This window comes from Urocitellus parryii, chromosome 5 (genome assembly GCF_045843805.1).
Source record: "Urocitellus parryii isolate mUroPar1 chromosome 5, mUroPar1.hap1, whole genome shotgun sequence".
NCBI lineage: Eukaryota > Metazoa > Chordata > Mammalia > Rodentia > Sciuridae > Urocitellus > Urocitellus parryii.
In genome coordinates, this window is record NC_135535.1 from 140,821,449 (window position 1) to 140,840,330 (window position 18,882).

The 18,882-nt window shown below is 33.0% G+C and overlaps 1 protein-coding gene across 1 annotated transcript in view; it reads right to left on the reverse strand.

The window, feature by feature from the left end:
- Positions 1–18,882, reverse strand: part of LOC144255071 (protocadherin-15-like) — a 452,955-nt gene that overhangs the window by 187,695 nt on the left and 246,378 nt on the right. Inside the window, 1 exon segment of the mRNA XM_077799103.1 lies at positions 2,146–2,274. Within this exon segment, the coding sequence (XP_077655229.1) occupies positions 2,146–2,274 (129 nt within the window).

Below are 18,882 nucleotides of genomic sequence, written 5' to 3' on the forward strand. Positions count from 1 at the left end.
GGGGATGTGGCTCAGTATTAAGCATCCCTGAGTTCAATACCCAGCACCAAAAATAAGAAAGAAAAAAAAAAGTAAAGAATGTGTCACCTTCTTAGTTTGGTATGGGAGAAATTTTCAGTGTCCAATGCTATCCTCAGAACATTTGAATACTCTAGCCAACTTTCACCTGCTAGCATCTGTAGCCTAACATACCTCAGAATTTGCCTCCTTCTATCAGTATTATGTCAGTATTTGCCTACTTACTGGTGATGAAGAAAGGCCAAAACATTGCCACTTCACCCCAAGCATCTGCAGCCATGCACTCTCATGATTTAGTGTATGAACTTTCCATTTCCATCACTAGTCAGGATAAATAATTCTTATGTACAAGTTTATACCTTTTCTTATATACCCTTTGATACCAAACTCTAGTTCTTCTAGTAATAACTGATTTAAAGGTAATCCCTTTATTGGATGCTGCTCCTTTTCCTTTTATTGCATATATCCCTTATCTCTCCTTTAGCGCTACCTGAATTTCTAAATAAGATTATATACACCTGAATCTTTTGTCTCTATTTTTTTTTCCTTGTGGTAAGACATTTGACATCAGAGATATGGCAAGGGAAGTGGATCCTTCTGTTGGGTTTGTGGAGTTAAATCCTTCCAGGGCCAGGAAACCAAAAGAACCACCAGGAGATTGTAATGTCACAATGACCCAGATTCTCCCCTGCTGTGAATTAGGGTGGCATACAAATGAAGAGGATGTATGTTTTATACAATCTCTACAGGCTTTGATAATGACAAAGATAATGATAATGTCTGTGGAGTTCCTAGTTTTTATATGATAAGGGATAGGATCAAACTAGACAAAATCCCAGAACACAACAAAGTCTAAAGAAAAATTTCTCCTTTGCTATTGCAGAAGACTGGATATAAAACCAGGTCTGAATTATAGAAATGGCTTGCTTCAAAGCACCAATAATCCTGTTCAAAAGTCAGGGCATGAACAGGGAATAAGCAGGACCCTGAAAGCTGGAATTTAGACAACCAGGTGGCTCACATTTTCTTACAGGAGGATTCTTTTCTCCAATAATGGTTTGGTTTAGATGAATGCCCTCCAAAGGTTCATGTGGTAAAGGATTGGTCCTGAGCGTGGCACTATTGAGAGGTGGTAAAACTTTAAAGAGGCTCTAATAGGAAAAAACTACACTTAATGTAGGAACTCAGCCTCTTCCTCTCTCTCTATTCCTGGCACAAGATGCACATAGTTTGCTCCACTAAAAAATCTCTTCATAATATGCTCTTCATGAAAATTTTATTTTGGAATCATGACTTAGAGGCTTAGTCCATAGTCAGCTGATTCCATTGCTCTGAGATGGAGGTAAGGCAAAATATCATGGTGGAAGGCCATGGAGGAAGAAATCTGATCAGCTTAGGCTGTCCAGGAAACAGACAGAAAGCAAAAGGCTCCATGGACAATATAATCCAAGGTGCATAAATCACACCCTTAGTGATTTTCTTCCTTTAGTCACACCCCACCACCTATAGTTACCACCTAGTGGTCCATTCAAATTAATTCATCCAATGGATCAATACACACTTGAGGTTACAAATCTCATAGTCTAATGATTGTCATCTCTAACCATTGCTACATTGGACATCACATTTCCAACACAAAGTTCTCAGGGGCCCTTCATATCTAAATTATATTTCCTGGAGAACAGCCTAGAAGTGAGTCTTGAGAGTGCTGGCCAAAGAACATGTATGAAATACAGGACCTTTAATCAATACTAAATATTTGTTTACATGCTCAAGTCAATTCACATGTAAATTTATGTATTTTATGCTTTGAATATTTCTATCTGAACCTAATTATACAGTTCTCTAAAAATATCTTATGTCCAAAAAATAGAAATATATTAAGAATAATCTTACATTAGTCAATGTTAAATTACACAACAATCATAAAATGCAATCTACATGCTTAATAAGTTAAATCTAGATGAATAGGATAAGATTTAAAAAAAAAAAAAAAACTTGTAGAGTATCCAGCAAAGTCATGTAACAGATTACATTAGCTTCATCTCTTTTCCAAAATTAAAGTGTAAGAAACCATGCATTTTTTTAGAAACACATTTAAGATATATACATAATTATTCCACTTACCCTTACTTGACCCACAAAGGCATTGACTTCCTCCTCCACCACAGATAAGTTTCTAGGCAGATATGGATCAAACACTGGAGCATTGTCATTGACATCTGTCACTACCACGTTTACTGTGGCAGTTGAGGTCTTAAGGGAAAAAAAAAAGATGATTGAAAGTGAGAGGAGCTATTTTTATTTTACATTGAGCTAAGTTGCCATCCCGGCATTTCTCTATTTGAAAAGCGTCTGATTCCTATTCCTAGTCAGGAAGCAGCAGCCTCAGCCTGAAGTTTTCAGACATCTCAAAACCTGATGGAAAAAGCAAATGATGATATTAAAGGGCAAACATCTTGAAAATGTCAAGTATTTCCTGGAGGCTTACTTTTCAGGAAATGATTTTACCTTTATCTTGTTCACATTTTATGAGTGGCAAGTATATATACACATATGTAGCTCTTTATCCCTGAAAGTACCATTCCTATGGTTTTAATCACATAATTTTCACTGTTTAAAAATAAAACCTAAGACATTACAAAATAAAGTGATATACAAGGAGATGTTCTCAAGCATGCTAATACTATCACTATATATCACCTTAGTTATTGTCATGATTTATATCTAAATCAAGAATTTGAGTACCATGTACTGTTGTGGAATTATTCCTCTATAATCATATAGCCTATGGGAAGGTGAGGATTAGTATGTGCTACCTAGTTTAAAGGTAAATGTTTCACCTTACAACCACAAAATATTATGTTGGTCAATGACTTGGGCACAATCAAGTTTACTTTGTCATGTGTGGCTTGAGCTGGAAACTGCTGTCTAATCAAATCCTGAGTTCAGCACTTGGCCTCTACCTATCTCTACCACAGTGTGGGGTAGTTCACAGAAGGCTAAGGACAAAGTCTAAATTAAAAAGTCAAAAGTCCATTATGCTGCAGTATAAAATATTTAATAACATATAAACAAAATGTAGGGAGAAAAAGCAGGTAAAACAGTCATCAGAGATTTGTTCATCTTTTGTTTAAAAACTACAGACACAATTTCTACCAATCTGTAACTGATCTAAAGCTAGACTAAAAAGCTGAGTATAGATAAAACAACTAAAGGTGAATGAATTTGAAGAGGATTTGTAGTATCCATGGGCTGAGGGGTCAAAAACTGGATTTTCTTGCTGCCAAGAAGGGTGGTAATGATAAATATTTGATGAAGTTCTGATGCATGATGATTATATGATGATTATATCAGGCTTCAGTGAGACTTATACCTCTCTGAATAGACTAAGCTGAGCTGTCTCTATTTTAACAGAAACCTAAGAAAGACCTCTTTTTAGCAACATGGTTTATTCTAAACCTCTATATTTATAACATATAAAATGTTCAGCAGTTATTAAAAAATCACCGGGCATAGCAGGGAAGTATTGGGTATTAGTAATGGATTATTTCTTTATCTTGTATGTCCATGGGCATGTCCATTAAAAATTCATATAGCTACTCTTTATGATTTATACATATTTAAAATTCAATAAAAATTTTATTTAAAGACACATATAAAGATGGTCAGAACAGCATCATAAATACAAAATCTGGAAACCACCCAAAATTCCATCAATAATAAATGTTTATATAGTAAGTTTTATTCAAGCAATGTCATAATCCACGGTAGTAAGAATGAATGAACTACTTCGAGTAATCATTTGGATAAATTTTATGAAAATAAAGTGAAATGAAAAAAGTCAGAGAAGACTGAATATAAACTATATTCTCCATTTAAATTATATAATTCCATTTATATAAATTTCAAAACCAGGTATAATCTCTACATGGTGAAAGAAGTCAAGACAGGGGTCTTCGGGGAAGAAGATAGAATAAGGACTAGTATAATCAAAAGTCTGGGCTTCTGGAGTTCTGATTAATTTCTGTTTATTAGAATAATTAGTAGATACATAGGTGTGCTCAATATGTGAATGTATAAATCTGTACAATTATCATTTGCAGGTTCTTCATTTAAGACACGCACACATACAAACATACACATGTGTTGTGAATATATGTGTAAACAAGTTCAAATGTTTATGACTAGATGAATTGCAGATATTTTATTGTCCCCCCTCTAACATTTATATTTTTCCCAAGAAAGCTACATGACTTTTATAACAAAACATATTTTAACAAATATTATTTCTTTAAAAGTTAGGTTAGAGTTGAAACCAGGGTAAGAAATGTGTGTTGTACAGTTGAAGTGGTTTCCAGTTTGCAGGGAGGTGAACAAGACATTAAAATTCTGAGAATCACCTTAGCAGTTTGCTGGCTTTTTTTCAAACTACCTGATCTTCCTATAGGGCAGACTATCTGTACTTCCCAATCAATCTAATCTACCCTGTTCTCATCCTATTCTTTTAGAGTCTCATTCTTGATACTAAAAAGCTGTATGTTTTCAGATTGTTCTCTATCCTCCTTCAAAGACTGTGTCCTGTCGTTGGGTAATGTACAAGAGGACTAGATCACTAAGAAAACTGAAGAATTAAGTAACAACATCATGAAATTTGGGGCCAATAGGGTCTGATATTTATGGACATTTTGGCACATCTCTCCATGAGTTAAGAATTTTACTGAAAATGTAAAAAAATAAATGTATGCATTCTAGAAATGTAAAATCATAAACATAAGTATACTTACAGCTTATATATTTATTGAAAAGTCTGAAGATAGCACTTGCATTAGATTTACTTGGGTAATCAATTTAAACCAAATACTATTTCTTGGCTGTTCTTTAGAACTATTGACTCTATTTTTTTTTTTTAAAGAGAGAGTGAGAGGAGAGAGAGAGAGAGAGAAGAGAGAATTTTTTTAATATTTATTTTTTTTTTAGTTCTCGGCGGACACAACATCTTTGTTGGTATGTGGTGCTGAGGATCGAACCCGGGCCGCAAGCATGCCAGGCGAGCGCGCTACCGCTGAGCCACATCTCCAGCCCCTTGACTCTATTTTTTGAATCTATAAAAATTATTATAGATTGGTTAACTGTAAAACATGGGATATGAATTTTTGTAGATTGGGTCCTAAAGACGGTAACAATGTGCTTCAATATGGTTCCAAGTGGTATAGCATATTAAGGCCCTTTTTTAAGGATAGATTTTTTAGATTTTTAAAATAAGATATTAGTAAATTAACATAGACCATTTAAATTAATGATTTAAAGATAATGTCAGTTAACTCATTTTCACAATTTTTAAAATCAATTTATATTATGCTAATTAAATTTTAAAAATACCAAGCTGATAAACCAAATTAATAATTAATTAATAATTAATTCTACCAAGAGAATATCCTTACTGATCATTTTCTCAAATGTTTTGTGAACTTATAATTCTACTAGCTGAAAATATATGTAATTTAGTATTAAACACCAAAATTGATCACTTTTTGTTAGGAGCCACAGCAAAAATATTGATACAGGCACCTTTGGATTTTATTTGACTGCCAGCCAGCAATTCACATTCATATGGTAATTGGACTCATGCTGTCTAGCTGGGCCCAATTTCAGGACTCAGGTTACTCATGTCACTCTTGTAATGGGAGAGTTCCCATTGGTTGGAAAAGGATGGTAGGAGGGTGTTCCGGGGGAAGTGGAAACCCCCCCCCCCCCCCCCCCCCCCCCCCCCCCCCCCCCGGCTCAGGTAGACACACACGTGGCGGACCCACCTGTTAGGGGACGCACACGGCCTCTCTCTAAATAAAACTTTGTCTCAGTTTGACTGGCTTGTGTTTTTGTGCCCAACCGGGCTGTAAGATTGCAAGCCAGCGTGCACTGATAGCTCAGCAGGGGATCGCTCAGCAGGGGTGCCGCAGGCAGTGCTCGGCAGCAGGAGCGGGACTCAGCCGGCCCGGGGCCGGGCAGCTTGCGGCAACTTTTGTGTTTTAAATCATAGACGTATCCTCAGAATATACATTCTGTGCTCAACCAAGTCATTTAGATATTTCTGTGGTAGCAGAAAATTTGAATATACATTTATCTTCATAAACTAGTATGGTTATAAAATAAAGACACAGATTAGCATTATTGGTTTAGAATAGCATGTCTTACATAAAGTCATAATAAAAGAAAACAATGTATATTCATCTACATTAAAGTATCTTTTCAAATCATAAAAATTTATTTTAATTAAAAATATTTTATAATTGTCCTATCTTTTATACCATATACTTAATGTAACCTACAAGTTAATTTTTTAAATTATTAGAAACTAGTTTAAAAGTACAAGATACTTAAGATGTTTAAAATGTATTCATTCTGATTCCTAAGAGAAATTATGATACTTTTCTATTCATATGGATCTAAATGATAATATAATGAATAGAAATACTTGTAAGTTCACAATAGAGAACTAAATGATGTACCTGCCTTTTATTTTATTTATTTTTTTGTCAGTGTTGAAGTGTATCCAGAGACACATTTATACAAATGCTTTTTTTATTTTTGTATAAATCAGTAATATTCAAAATTCAAAAGATCACATCAATTAGATTATAAATTGTGTATGATTATATTAATTGACTAGAGAAGCCTTTAGATTCCATAATATATAGTTATTCTTTTTATGAATAAATTTTAGAGCTCTTTGGAGAGTTTTATAAAATAATTATGGTGTATACATTTTCACACAGAGCGAACACACAAAAACACAGAAATGTATGTGCATATCTGAATACCAAAGCCAAAAACATAATGTTGCCAATGTAAAATTACTGATATAAAAGAATTCATATTTAATTTAGCCAATGTCACCCATGTTAGCATTACCAAATGTTGATAAAATAATTCTATTTTGAGTAATGTAATTTATATAATATTTCAAGTCCAATAAAGCAATGACCGGGCCACTTATTTAAGTGAATTTATTATATGCACCCAAAATGAAAATTTCTCTATCTCAATTACTTTATTTAGGAATCTCAGTGGTTAGCCTGTTCCTATATGGAACAGAAAAAGCTGCTCCAAGGACCAGGTGAATCCACTGAAAAGACTGCACACTGGAGAAATGCTGATCTGTGGGAAGTTTAAAGTGCTAGGATGGGGCTAGCCCTTCTCTAGGAACATTGTCTTTCTTAACTTCTACCCTTTCTATAAAACACAGAGTTTGAACTTTGTTTTTAGGATCTCTTCCATTCCTAACATTTCACAATTATAAAATTAAAAAAATAATAATGTTGTTTAGTCCAAATTTAACAAATATACACAAAAGTATGACATCTAACCCATAGAGATAATTAAAGAGGTGAAGACATCATTAGTAATTGATCATTTTGGCAAAAAGTTCCTTTCAAAGCAATAGAGCACATTCTTTTTTCAAAAAAGTATATATAAATTTTGTTTCTTCATACAAATGATGTCATCCTAAAATGAAAGTTATGCCTCAGATAATTTTTCATCTGTGTAAACAAATAAATATAAAATAAATAAACCAGCTTCTATCAAAAAGGTCATAATAAATGTATATATATAAAAAAATCATACTCCTTCATTTTATTTATAAAGTTGTACAGAAATTCTTAGTGTTTTCTTCATCTATGTATTAATCAGAAATTTTAAGGTAATCAATTTTAGCAGTAGGTTTATTTGTCTCTGAAAGTTATTTATACATTTATGAATGAAAGATACATTTTGCTGCTATTTAAGTTGAGTTCATGACTGAAAAAAAATCATCATACATTTTAAAAGTATATTCTGATTTATTTTATTTAGTATTATGTTTTCTAGGTCCATCCCTATTGTTACAAACAGAATTTCTTACTCTTTTAATGTCAGTAGTATTACATTATTATATATACATACATACCTACATTAAATACATGTGCCACATTTTCTTTATCTATTTATCAGCAGATGGACACTTACATTGTCAGCTATTGTGAATAATGCTACAATGAATGAACACAAGAGGGCAGATGTCTCTTTGACAGATTGATTTCAGACCCTTTAGATAGCTACCCAGAAACAGAATTGCTGAATTATAATGTCATTCTAATTTTAGGCTTATGAGGAACTACCATACTGTTTTCCATTTAGTTGTACTAATTTACATTCCCACCAACAATGCACCAGTGTTTCTTTTTCTTCACATTCTCACCAACACTCATTATTACTCATCTTTTGGATAACAGTCATTCTAATAAGTGTAAGGTAGTATTATAGTGTTTTCCCTGGTGATATGTAATGCAGAATGAACATTTTCTTTTGCATCATGATGCTAAAAGAGTCCAACTTAGAGAACAAGAATACAATTGTGTTTGCAGGAGCTAGAGGAGGTTGTGAATGAGGAAAAGGTATATGATGATTTAACACTACAATGTTTCAGTTAGACCGGAGGAAATAAGGTTCAGTGATCTATAGCACAGAATGGTGTTAATATGGCATGATATGGAAGATGAAAAGGAGCAAAGCTTGAAGATGGCATGTTTTCTGGTATTTAACTTCTCAGGAAATGATATGCAAGAAAAAAAAACAACTTAGTTTTCTAAGTTATTATTTCTCATTCCTTCAGTTGATTAGTCACCAAGTCCTGTGAATTCTAGCTTGCAAATAGGTACAGTGTTATGCTATTCTGTAGCAATGAAAACAATAAAATTTTCATGTCCCTGAGTAAACAGTTTGAAGTGGAATCACTAATTTTATAAATAGTAAATGTTTAACTCTGTAAGAAAATAAGAACTGTTTATTTTCAATAATTTAGTGAACTATTTTTAACACTCTTTCCTTTTAGCTTAATGGTCATTTAAGGATAGAGTGTAATATTACAAATACAAAAACAATTTTGCAGTTTATGACAGAAAGGAAAAGAGAAGGTGTTTTCATATGTCATCACAAAAAGATCTTTTTCATTTTATATTTTAGCTTTTTGATTTTTATATCTATCTGTTAATATTTGTTAAATATCTCATGGGCAGAAAATGCTTTCTCCACATTTCATGAGCAACTGAAAGCATAATCATTTATTTTGTCCAGTTTACATTAGATGACTTAAATTCAATTGTTTAAATGTATGTATTCTCAGAAATTATCTGAGCGGAGACATATGATCTCTGGGAATCAAACCAGAAGTATTTCCATTCATTTTTGAAGAAAGTAGAGAACAGTATTAGAGAAATGGCAACACTTTGCCTATGAGGCATTTACAATTCATCTCTGTCTTAAAAAAGAAACATGTAGTTTCTCATTTCAAAGGTGCAATTGCTTGTTTGATGGTATCCCACAAATTCCAAAGACAGATAAGCACATTATTTGTAGAAGTCTCCCCAACTATTGTTATAAACGTGTTTTTCTTAAATTCTGTACTCTAGTAATTCATATATTTTAATGGTCAGTACTTAGGCTTATAATTGTTATATCATTTTGCTGTATCATAATTTTTTATTAATAATATGTGATGTTTGATGTCCTTTGTCCTTTATAAAAGTTTTGGACTTAAAGTATATTTTGTCTAATATTAGTATAACTAATGCTCCTTTCTTGTGGCTTCTATTTCTATGGACACTCCTTTTTTCTTCTCTCCAATTTCAAGCTATTTGTCTTTGGATCTAAAATGAATCTCTATTAGAAAGCTTGTAGTTAGATTATATATTTTTATCCATTTTTGTCTCTTAATTAAATATTATCCATTTATATTTAAAGGAATACTGATAAGGTAAACTTCTCTCATTTTTTTATTTGTTTGCCTCATAATAGGCTTTTGGTTTATCACTCTCTTACTATCTTCTGTTTGTGTTTTTATTGATATTTTATAGTGAAAGTTTTAAATTATTTTTTTGCCTATTATTACAATTATTTTATTTGTGATAGCCACTGGGATTATATTTAACATCATAAAGTTAAAATATGCTAATATGAATTTGCATCCTCTTCTATAACATACAAAAATTATTCTCCTTTAACAATTTCACACTCACCCATCATTCATTGGTATCATAAAAAATGTCATAGTTGCACACCATCTCCAAAAACATAAATTAATAATTTTTTACTCATTAATCTCTTAAATTATGCAATAGGTAAAATGTGGGCTAAAACTAGTTACCATAATTCTGTATTTCAGATGAACATTATAATTGTTACTCTTTTAAATTATATAATAAAAAGTAAGAGTTTATGCTGTTACAACAATATTAGCTGATATAATTTCCCATGTATTTAACTTCATTGACCTGTTTTATTTAGGTATATGGTTTCAAGTTACTGTGTAGTGTATTTTATCTCCAGTCTGAGATAATCCTTTTGGCATTTCTTAAAGGGAAAGTCCATTGGTAACAAACTTTTTCATATTTTATATTAGATTATCTTAATTTTTCTGTCACTTTTGGAGGACAGTTTTACCAGATACAGAATTTAAACTCTGTCCCATCCTGCCCAGCTCGAACATCCATTGCTTTCAGGCTTCCAGAGTCTCTGATGAGAGATATCTGTTTATACTTTAATTGAGAAACTCTTGTATATAATCAGTTAACTCTATCTTGGTGCATTCAAAGTCCCCTTTTGTCTGTGGCTTTCCATACATAATTTGATTATAATCTATCTTGGATCGGTGTCTTTGAGTTCATCTACTTAGAGACTCCTGAGTTTCTTCAGTGATTATATTCATGTTTTCATTAAAAATTAAAAAATTTCCAGCCATTTTTTTAATATTCTCTGTCCTTTCTAATTTTTCTTATACTTCTGGAACTTCCACAGTGCATATGGTTATCAGCTTGAGGTTGACCTACATATTCCTTGCATTCTGTTCACTTATCTTAAATATTTTTCTTTTCTTCCTGTACTTCAGACTTAATAATTTCTTTTGCCTCCTTTATATTTGCTGATTCATTCTTTGCCTCTTCAAATTTGCCTGTGAATTTCTGCAGAGATTTTTTTTCATTTCAGCCTTTAGAATTTGTTCTGAAAATTCTTTTTTAAATTTGTTTTAAAATTCTTTTTTGTTATCTTTTTAGGTTTTCTATTTATATTTCCATTTTATTCAAATTTTTTTTAACTTTCTCCACATCCTCCTTTCTTTTCACATCCCTCTTTCTTTTCACATCACATTATGTAGTAGATCCATCAGGTCTTTTTTCAGGAACAGTTTTGGTTGGGATTCTGTTCAATTTTTTTTTCCCTTTGTATAGGCCATGCTTTTCTATTTTGGTATGTTTCACAATTTTCTTGTTGAAAATTGGATGTTGGAATATCATTATATGAAAATTCTAAAATCAGATTATTTTCCTTCCCCAGGGTTTCTTGTAGTCTTTTGGTTTTGTTTGTTTCTTTTTATTGTTGTAGATTATTTCTTCACTGAGGTTCAGTCTGTAAAGTATTATGACTTCAGCTCTTCTCAGAATTAATCTACTTATCTATGTACTTATTTATTTTCTTATGGTATTTAGCGGTTTCACAGGATGTCCCCAAACTTGGAATCCTCCCACTTCAGTCTCCCAAGTAGCTGGGATTAATTATCTCAGTTATTTTCTGAACCTACTCTTTCTGGAACCTGGGTATGTGTGGTATCTTTTTAATTTCTCCCATACACATGGTTGCCTTTCTAGTATGCAATAGTTGGCTCCCAAAAGGGGAAAAAGAAAAATAAAAGGAGAGAGGCAGGAGCATTTTAAATTACCTGGAAGTCACTTCAGGTAGAGGAGGGTCTTGTAATCATACAGAGAGGTATAACCATAATGGCCAGATCTCCCTGTTGTACCTCTATGATCAGAGCACATATCTCCAGTATTTGTGAGACAGAGCTTTTCTTATTCACTCTGACTCTTCAAACAGTGTGAAGACTGTTTCTGAAGCATGTGGATAGCTATCTACCATGGGGCTGAGGGTCCGGAATGGGTGGCTGCTACTGTGCTAAGAGCTGGAATTGACGAGAATTAAGTGCAACTCACCTGGAATATGCAAGCCATCAGTAGATCTCACAGTTTCAAATGGTTATGTTTAATAGGTTCTCTCAGTGCAGTTATTGTCTAGATGAGGAGAAAGATTTCTTGTTCTTTCTACTCTCCATTATTGTCCCAGAATCCTCTCTTCAATTTCTTTTTTCTTTTGGTACAGGAATTGAACCCAGGGGCATTTAACCTCTGAGCAACATCCCCAGCCCTCTTTTTTTTTAATATTTTATTTTGAGGCAGGGTCTTGTGAATTACTTAGAGGCTTGCTAAATTGCTGAGGCTGACTTTGAACTTGTGATCCTCCTGCCTCAACCTCCTGGGCCATTAGGATTACAGGCATGCACCACAGTGTGAGGCTCTACAATTTCTGTTTATTTAAAAAAATGCTGAATTGATTATGGTATCATTGCCTGAATTTCTTGTTATTCATGGGCACATTCCTAAAAGTTAATTCTAATACTTATTGGTAAAGTATATTCATAAACACATAGCAACATTTATGCAAATTTTCATAAAATGCTTTTTTAGCTTAGGTTAGTTGGACATTGTTTAGTTTAGAATTAAAGAATATTACATGATGATTTTAAAAAGATAAAGTAAATATTTATTTTTAAGAAAGGTATATTCATGTGGGAACTTTCCTACAAGATATTACTCTAAATAGATTAAGTAACATGTAATAATTTAAAAAACTAACATACATAAATAAATGTTCAAGTAAATCTGTTTCAGCAAAACTGAAAATATTTTAAGAAGAACTGTGAAGTTCCCATAAGGAATTTGACAACTTCAAAAATTTGCAATAATTTCAAATAAATAAAAGTGTTTATAAAAATGTAAAAAACATGATTTTATCTGTACTTATTTAAAGATGTTTAAATATTTATAATATTAAATTATAAAATTATATTTAACTAATAGTTTTTTTTTCAACTATTTTTAACAAAGTAAATTTATTAAAGGGGAAAATGTGAGAATGTCAAATCAAATTTTGAAAAAAAAAATTCATAAGGACCTAAAATACAGTGTGTTTTCTTCTCCATTCTAGGGTGAGTGGGGAGAGGTGACTTTTTATGAAAAAAAGAAACAAACAAAACTTCCAAATTTACCCTGAAATATTTGTTCATGCAAATCTCTGGTATCATTTTGTTTAAAATCCAATAATTTATGGTCTGTGTTCATTAAAACCTTATCTTAAAATTCATGATTATAAAGGTTAGAAGGATTATTTTGCTATAACTCTATGAAGCATACAGTTTAAATTCTTAGTTTAAAAATGCTATCATGAGAATATTATTTTATAATTACTTCTACTTCAGGAACCTATTAAACATGTTCACTTAATAATATGACCCTAAAATTTTATATAAGTGATTAAATCACCTGAAGAAACTTTTTTCTTTGAAATCTACATTTCCTTCTCTGAAATATTCTCAATAATTGTTTTAAGTAAACAAATATTTTTCAAAAAGAATAAAGTTTCAAAGCTAAAATTCTTTGCTTTATGATCATAATTGTTATCAATATTGAGAAATTGTAATGGTCATAAGATTGAGAGATTGGAGGCCTAGAAATGGTAGAATATTTGGCCAAGAAGAATTGAAATATACAAATAAATCAATTTAAAATTCCCTAAAGAGAATGAAATCATTAATTTTAAACCAGAATTTATTTTGTTTTTGAGTGAGCAATTTCATAATTAGCAGATTGTGACTATACCAGACATTGATATATATATATATATATATATATATATATATATATATATATATATATATTCTAATTCCTATGTTTCTTCTTGTCTAAATTTTATTACTAAGACAAGACTTAAAGTGTCCTAGATAACATATTGCCACTAATTTCTCATTTACTATGTGACATATCTTAAAACTTTGTTTTATCCTTCATTTTTTCATGTAATGGTTGACCTGAATGTTCTTTCTTTACTTCACTTCCTCTAAGTATACTCTATTCCCTATTCAGTACTAAATAATGCCTTGCCATTTTTTTTCTTTTATTAATTAATTATTTATATATGACAGCAGAATGCCTTATAATTCTTATTATACACATAGAGCACAATTTTTTATATCTCTGATTGTATATAAGAATATTCACACCAATCCGTGTCTTCATACATGTACTTTGAATAATAATGATCATCACATTCCATCATCATTTCTAACCCCATGCTCGCTACCTTCTCCTCTCACCCTTCTGCCCTATCTAGAGTTTGTCTATTCCTCCCATGCTCCCTCTTTCTATCCTACTATGAATCATCTTCTTATATTAGAGAAAACATTCAGCATTTGTTTTTTTGGGATTGCCTAACTTCACTTAGCATTATCTTCTCTAACTCCATCCGTTTACCTGCAAATGCCATGATTTTATTCTTTTATTGCTGAGTAATATTCCATTGTGTATATATGTCACATTTTTTTATCGATTCATCTACTGAAGAGTATCTAGGTTGGTTCCACAGTTTAGCTATTGTGAATTGTGAGGCTGTAAACATTGATGTGGCTGTGTCCCTGTAGTATGCTATTTTTATGTCCTTTGGGTATAGACCAAGGAGAGGAATAGCTGGGTCAAATGGTGGTTCCATTCCTAGTTTTCCAAGAAATCTCCATACTGCTTTTTCATATTGGCTACATCAATTTGCAGTCCCACCAGCAATGTATGAGTGTACCTTTTTCCCCACATCCTCTCCAACATTTATTGTTGTTTTTTTCTTCATAATGGCTGCCATTCTGACAGGACTGAGTTGAAATCTTAGAGTGGTTTTGATTTGCATTTCTCTAATTGCTAGTGATGATGAACACTTTTTCATATATTTGTTGATTGATTGTATATCATCTTCTGAGAAGTGTCTGTTAAAGGTCCTGGGCCCATTTATTCATTGGGTTATTTATTTTTTTGGTGTTTACCTTTTTGAGTTCTTTATATACCCTAGAGATTAGTGCCCTATCTGATGTGTGAAGGGTAAAGATTTGCTCCCAAGATGTAGGCTCTCTATTCACCTCACAAACTGTTTCTTTTGCTGAGAAGAAATATTTTAGTTTGAGTCCATCCCATTTATTGATTCTTGGTTTTAATTCTTTTGCCAAAGGAGTCTTATTAAGGAAGTTGGGGCCTAATCCCACATGATGAAATTAGGGCCTACTTTTTCTTCTATTAGACACAGGGTCTCTGGTTGTATTCCTAAGTCCTTGTTCCATTTTGAGTTGAGTTTTCTGTATGGTGAGAGATAGGGGTTTAATTTCATGTTGTAGCATATGGATTTCCAGTTTTCCCATCACCATTTGTTGAAGAGGTTATTTTTTCTCCAATGCAGGCTTTTGACACCTTTGTTAGTCTCTGTGTCCTGCATTCTGTACCACTGGTATACCAGTCTGTTTTGGTGCCAATACCATGCTGCTTTTCTTTTTAACTATTGCTCTGTAGTATAGTTTAAGGTCTGTTATAGTGATGTCACCTGCTTCACTCTTCCTGCTAAGGATTGCATTAGCTCTTCTGGGTCTCTTATTTTTCCAGATAAATTTTATGACTAGTTTTTCTCAATATCTCTAATAAACATAGATACAAAAAATTCTCAATAAAATTCTGGCAAATAGAATACAAAAACATATCAAAAAGATTGTGTACCATGATCAAGTGGGATTCATCCCAAGGATGCAAGGTTGCTTCAACATATGGAAATCAATAAACATAATTCATCACAGCGATAGACTTAAAGATAAGAATCATATGATCATCTCAATAGATGCTGAAAAAGCACTTGACAAAATACAACACCCTTTATGTTCAAAACACTAGAAAAAATAGGTATAACAGAAACATATCTCAACATCATAAAGGCTACCTGTGTTAAGCCCCAGGCCAACATCATTCTAAATGGAGAAAAATTGATGGCATTCCCTCTAAAAACTGGGCTAGACAAGGATGCCCTCTTTCACAACTTCTATTTAACATACTTCTTAAAACACTGGCTATAGTCATTAGGCGAAAGAAATTAAAGGGATATACATAGGGAAAATAAAGAACTCAAATTGGCACTATTTGCTGATGATATGATTCTAAACCTAGAAGACCCTAAAAGTTCCACCAGAAAACTTCTAGAACTAGTAAATGAATTCAGCAAAATGGCAGGATATAAAAATCAACACCCATAAATCAAAGGCATTTCTGTATATCAGTGACAAATCCTCAGAAAGGGAAACCAGGAAAACTACCCCATTTACAATAGCCTCAAAAAAATTACATAAAATACTCCTTATCCTTTTTCTTAGAATTATCCCTCTCTGCTAGAGATCAGCCAAGTTTTCCCTTAAACTTTCATTATAAGTCAAGTTCTTCCCTTCCAGAGACTCTCACTGAGTTTTCTACCTGCATATAATACAGACACTCTATAAAAATCAAGGACATGGCATTTATAGAAATTAATCTTAGGTTTTTATTTTCTTCCAATTTTCTATTATCTACAGCAGTTCTATTATTCCCACTATTTCCTAAAACTGGTCTGTATTTTCTATTTTCTGAAAAATATTGTATTTAACCTCTGAAAATGTCAATTAGTTTGTTATTAGAGATTGTAATTTCCAAACTCAATAAATAATTCCTATTTTTCTCACTTTTAATTAAGATTATAAAACTATCCAAGTATCAAATTTGTATGTTTTTATCATGGTAATATTTCTTACAAATACTCAAGTAAATGTAAGAAGTGCATTCTATTATGCCCCAGCCAGGGAATCATACAAATCCAAGAAATCATTTCAAGTAAACTGGAGATATGCTGCTATTTCAGTTGTGTGAGCCTTGCTTATTCATTTATATTGGTTTTGAATTATTTCCAGGCATCCGTAATGACTTGGCTTATAATTACTTGGCTAAAGAAAAAAAAAAAAACAAGCTCATGGTATAAATATGGTGGTGAAGAGCAATTACAATGATGGGAATAGTACAATGCTTAGAAATCAGTATATGGTATTTGGGAACAGGACCTTCAAAGAACATAGATAAGTGATTTTAAAACATTCCAGTGGACTGGGGATGCATCCCAGTGGTAGAGCACATTCCCAGCATGAGCAAGTTCCTTGATTCAATCACCAGCAAAAACCAAAACAGATTTTTATATCCAGAGGAAAGAATTTATGGGGCCCATTAAGCCACTGTGACCTTCATGTATTACTTAGGATCGTGGGCTGGGGATGTGGCTCAAGCGGTAGAGCGCTCGCCTGGCATGCTTGCGACCCGGGTTCGATCCTCAGCACCACATACCAACAAAGATGTTGTGTCCGCTGAGAACTAAAAAATAAATATTGAAAATTCTCTCTCTCTCTCTCTCTCTCTCCTCTCTCACTCTCTCTTTAAAAAAAAATGAATTACTTAGGATTCAGACTGATATTAACAAATGCCTATGAAATCAATCAAATCAATTTTCTTAGAGCTTAACCATATTTTTTCAAAAAATCCATCTCCCAATTCTCTCTGCAGAACTGATGTTAAGGGACAAAGGTTTCAACATGGAAGAACTATGAGAACACATCTTACAGTGCTGTTCCAGTGATAGACACAATATTTGTTAGTATAAAGGAGATTTCATTTTTCATGTAAGTTGGGGGAAAAATAATGATCACAAGTATCTGTTCTTCCAGGTCAAAGGTTGCAATACCAGAACACGTTTAGAGTATACATGCACTTCTGTTAATTTTAAGATACTTTAGGTTAAAAAAAAAAAGAGTATTAATTCATGAAGGTCACACATATTTTTTTATTGAAATATGGCAAGACTCTAAATTTCTTTAAAACTATTTTTTTTTTAATTTTTTTTTATTGGTTTGATTCAAGTGGATTATGAACTCCCGCTTTTACCCCGTATACAAATTGCTGTATCACATCAGTTTCCCTTCCATTGATTGACATATTGCCTTTCTAGTGTCTGATGTATTCTGCTGTCTGTCCTATTGTCTACTATCCCCCCTCCCCTCCCCTCCCCTCCCCTCCCCTCCCCTCCCCTCCCCTCCCCTTTTCTCTCTCTACCCCTTCTACTGTAAATCATGTCTTCCATTTGTATTCTCTTGACTTACCCCTCCTTTCCTCTTATATGACATTTTGTATAACCCTGAGGATCGCCTTCCATTTCCATGCAATTTCCCTTCTCACTCCCTTTCCCTCCCACCTCTCATCCCTGTTTACTGTAAATATTCTTCTCAAGCTCTTCCTCCCTACCCTGTCCTTGTTTACACCCCTTATATCAAAGGAGTCATTTGGTATTTGTTTTTTAAAGATTGACTAGCTTCACTTAGCATAATCTGCTCTAATGCCATCCATTTCCCTCCAAATTCTATGATTTTGTCATTTTTTAATGCAGAGTAATACTCCATAGTGTATAAATGCCACATTTTTTTTATCCATTCATCTATTGAAGGGCATCTAGGCTGGTTCCACAGTCTTGCTATCGTGAATTGAGCTGCTATGAACATCGATGTAGCAGTGTCCCTGTAGCATGCTCTTGTTAGGGCTTTAGGGAATAGACCGAGAAGGGGAATAGCTGGGTCAAATGGTGGTTCCATTCCCAGCTTTCCAAGAAATCTCCATACTGCTTTCCAAATTGGCTGCACCAATTTGCAGTCCCACCAGCAATGAACAAGAGTGCCCTTTTCCCCGCATCCTCTCCAGCACTTATTGTTGTTTGACTTCCTAATGGCTGCCAGTCTTACTGGATTGAGATGGTATCTTAGGGTAGTTTTGATTTGCATTTCTCTGACTGCTAGCGATGGTGAGCATTGTTTCATGTACTTGTTGATTGATTGTATGTCCTCCTCTGAGAAGTGTC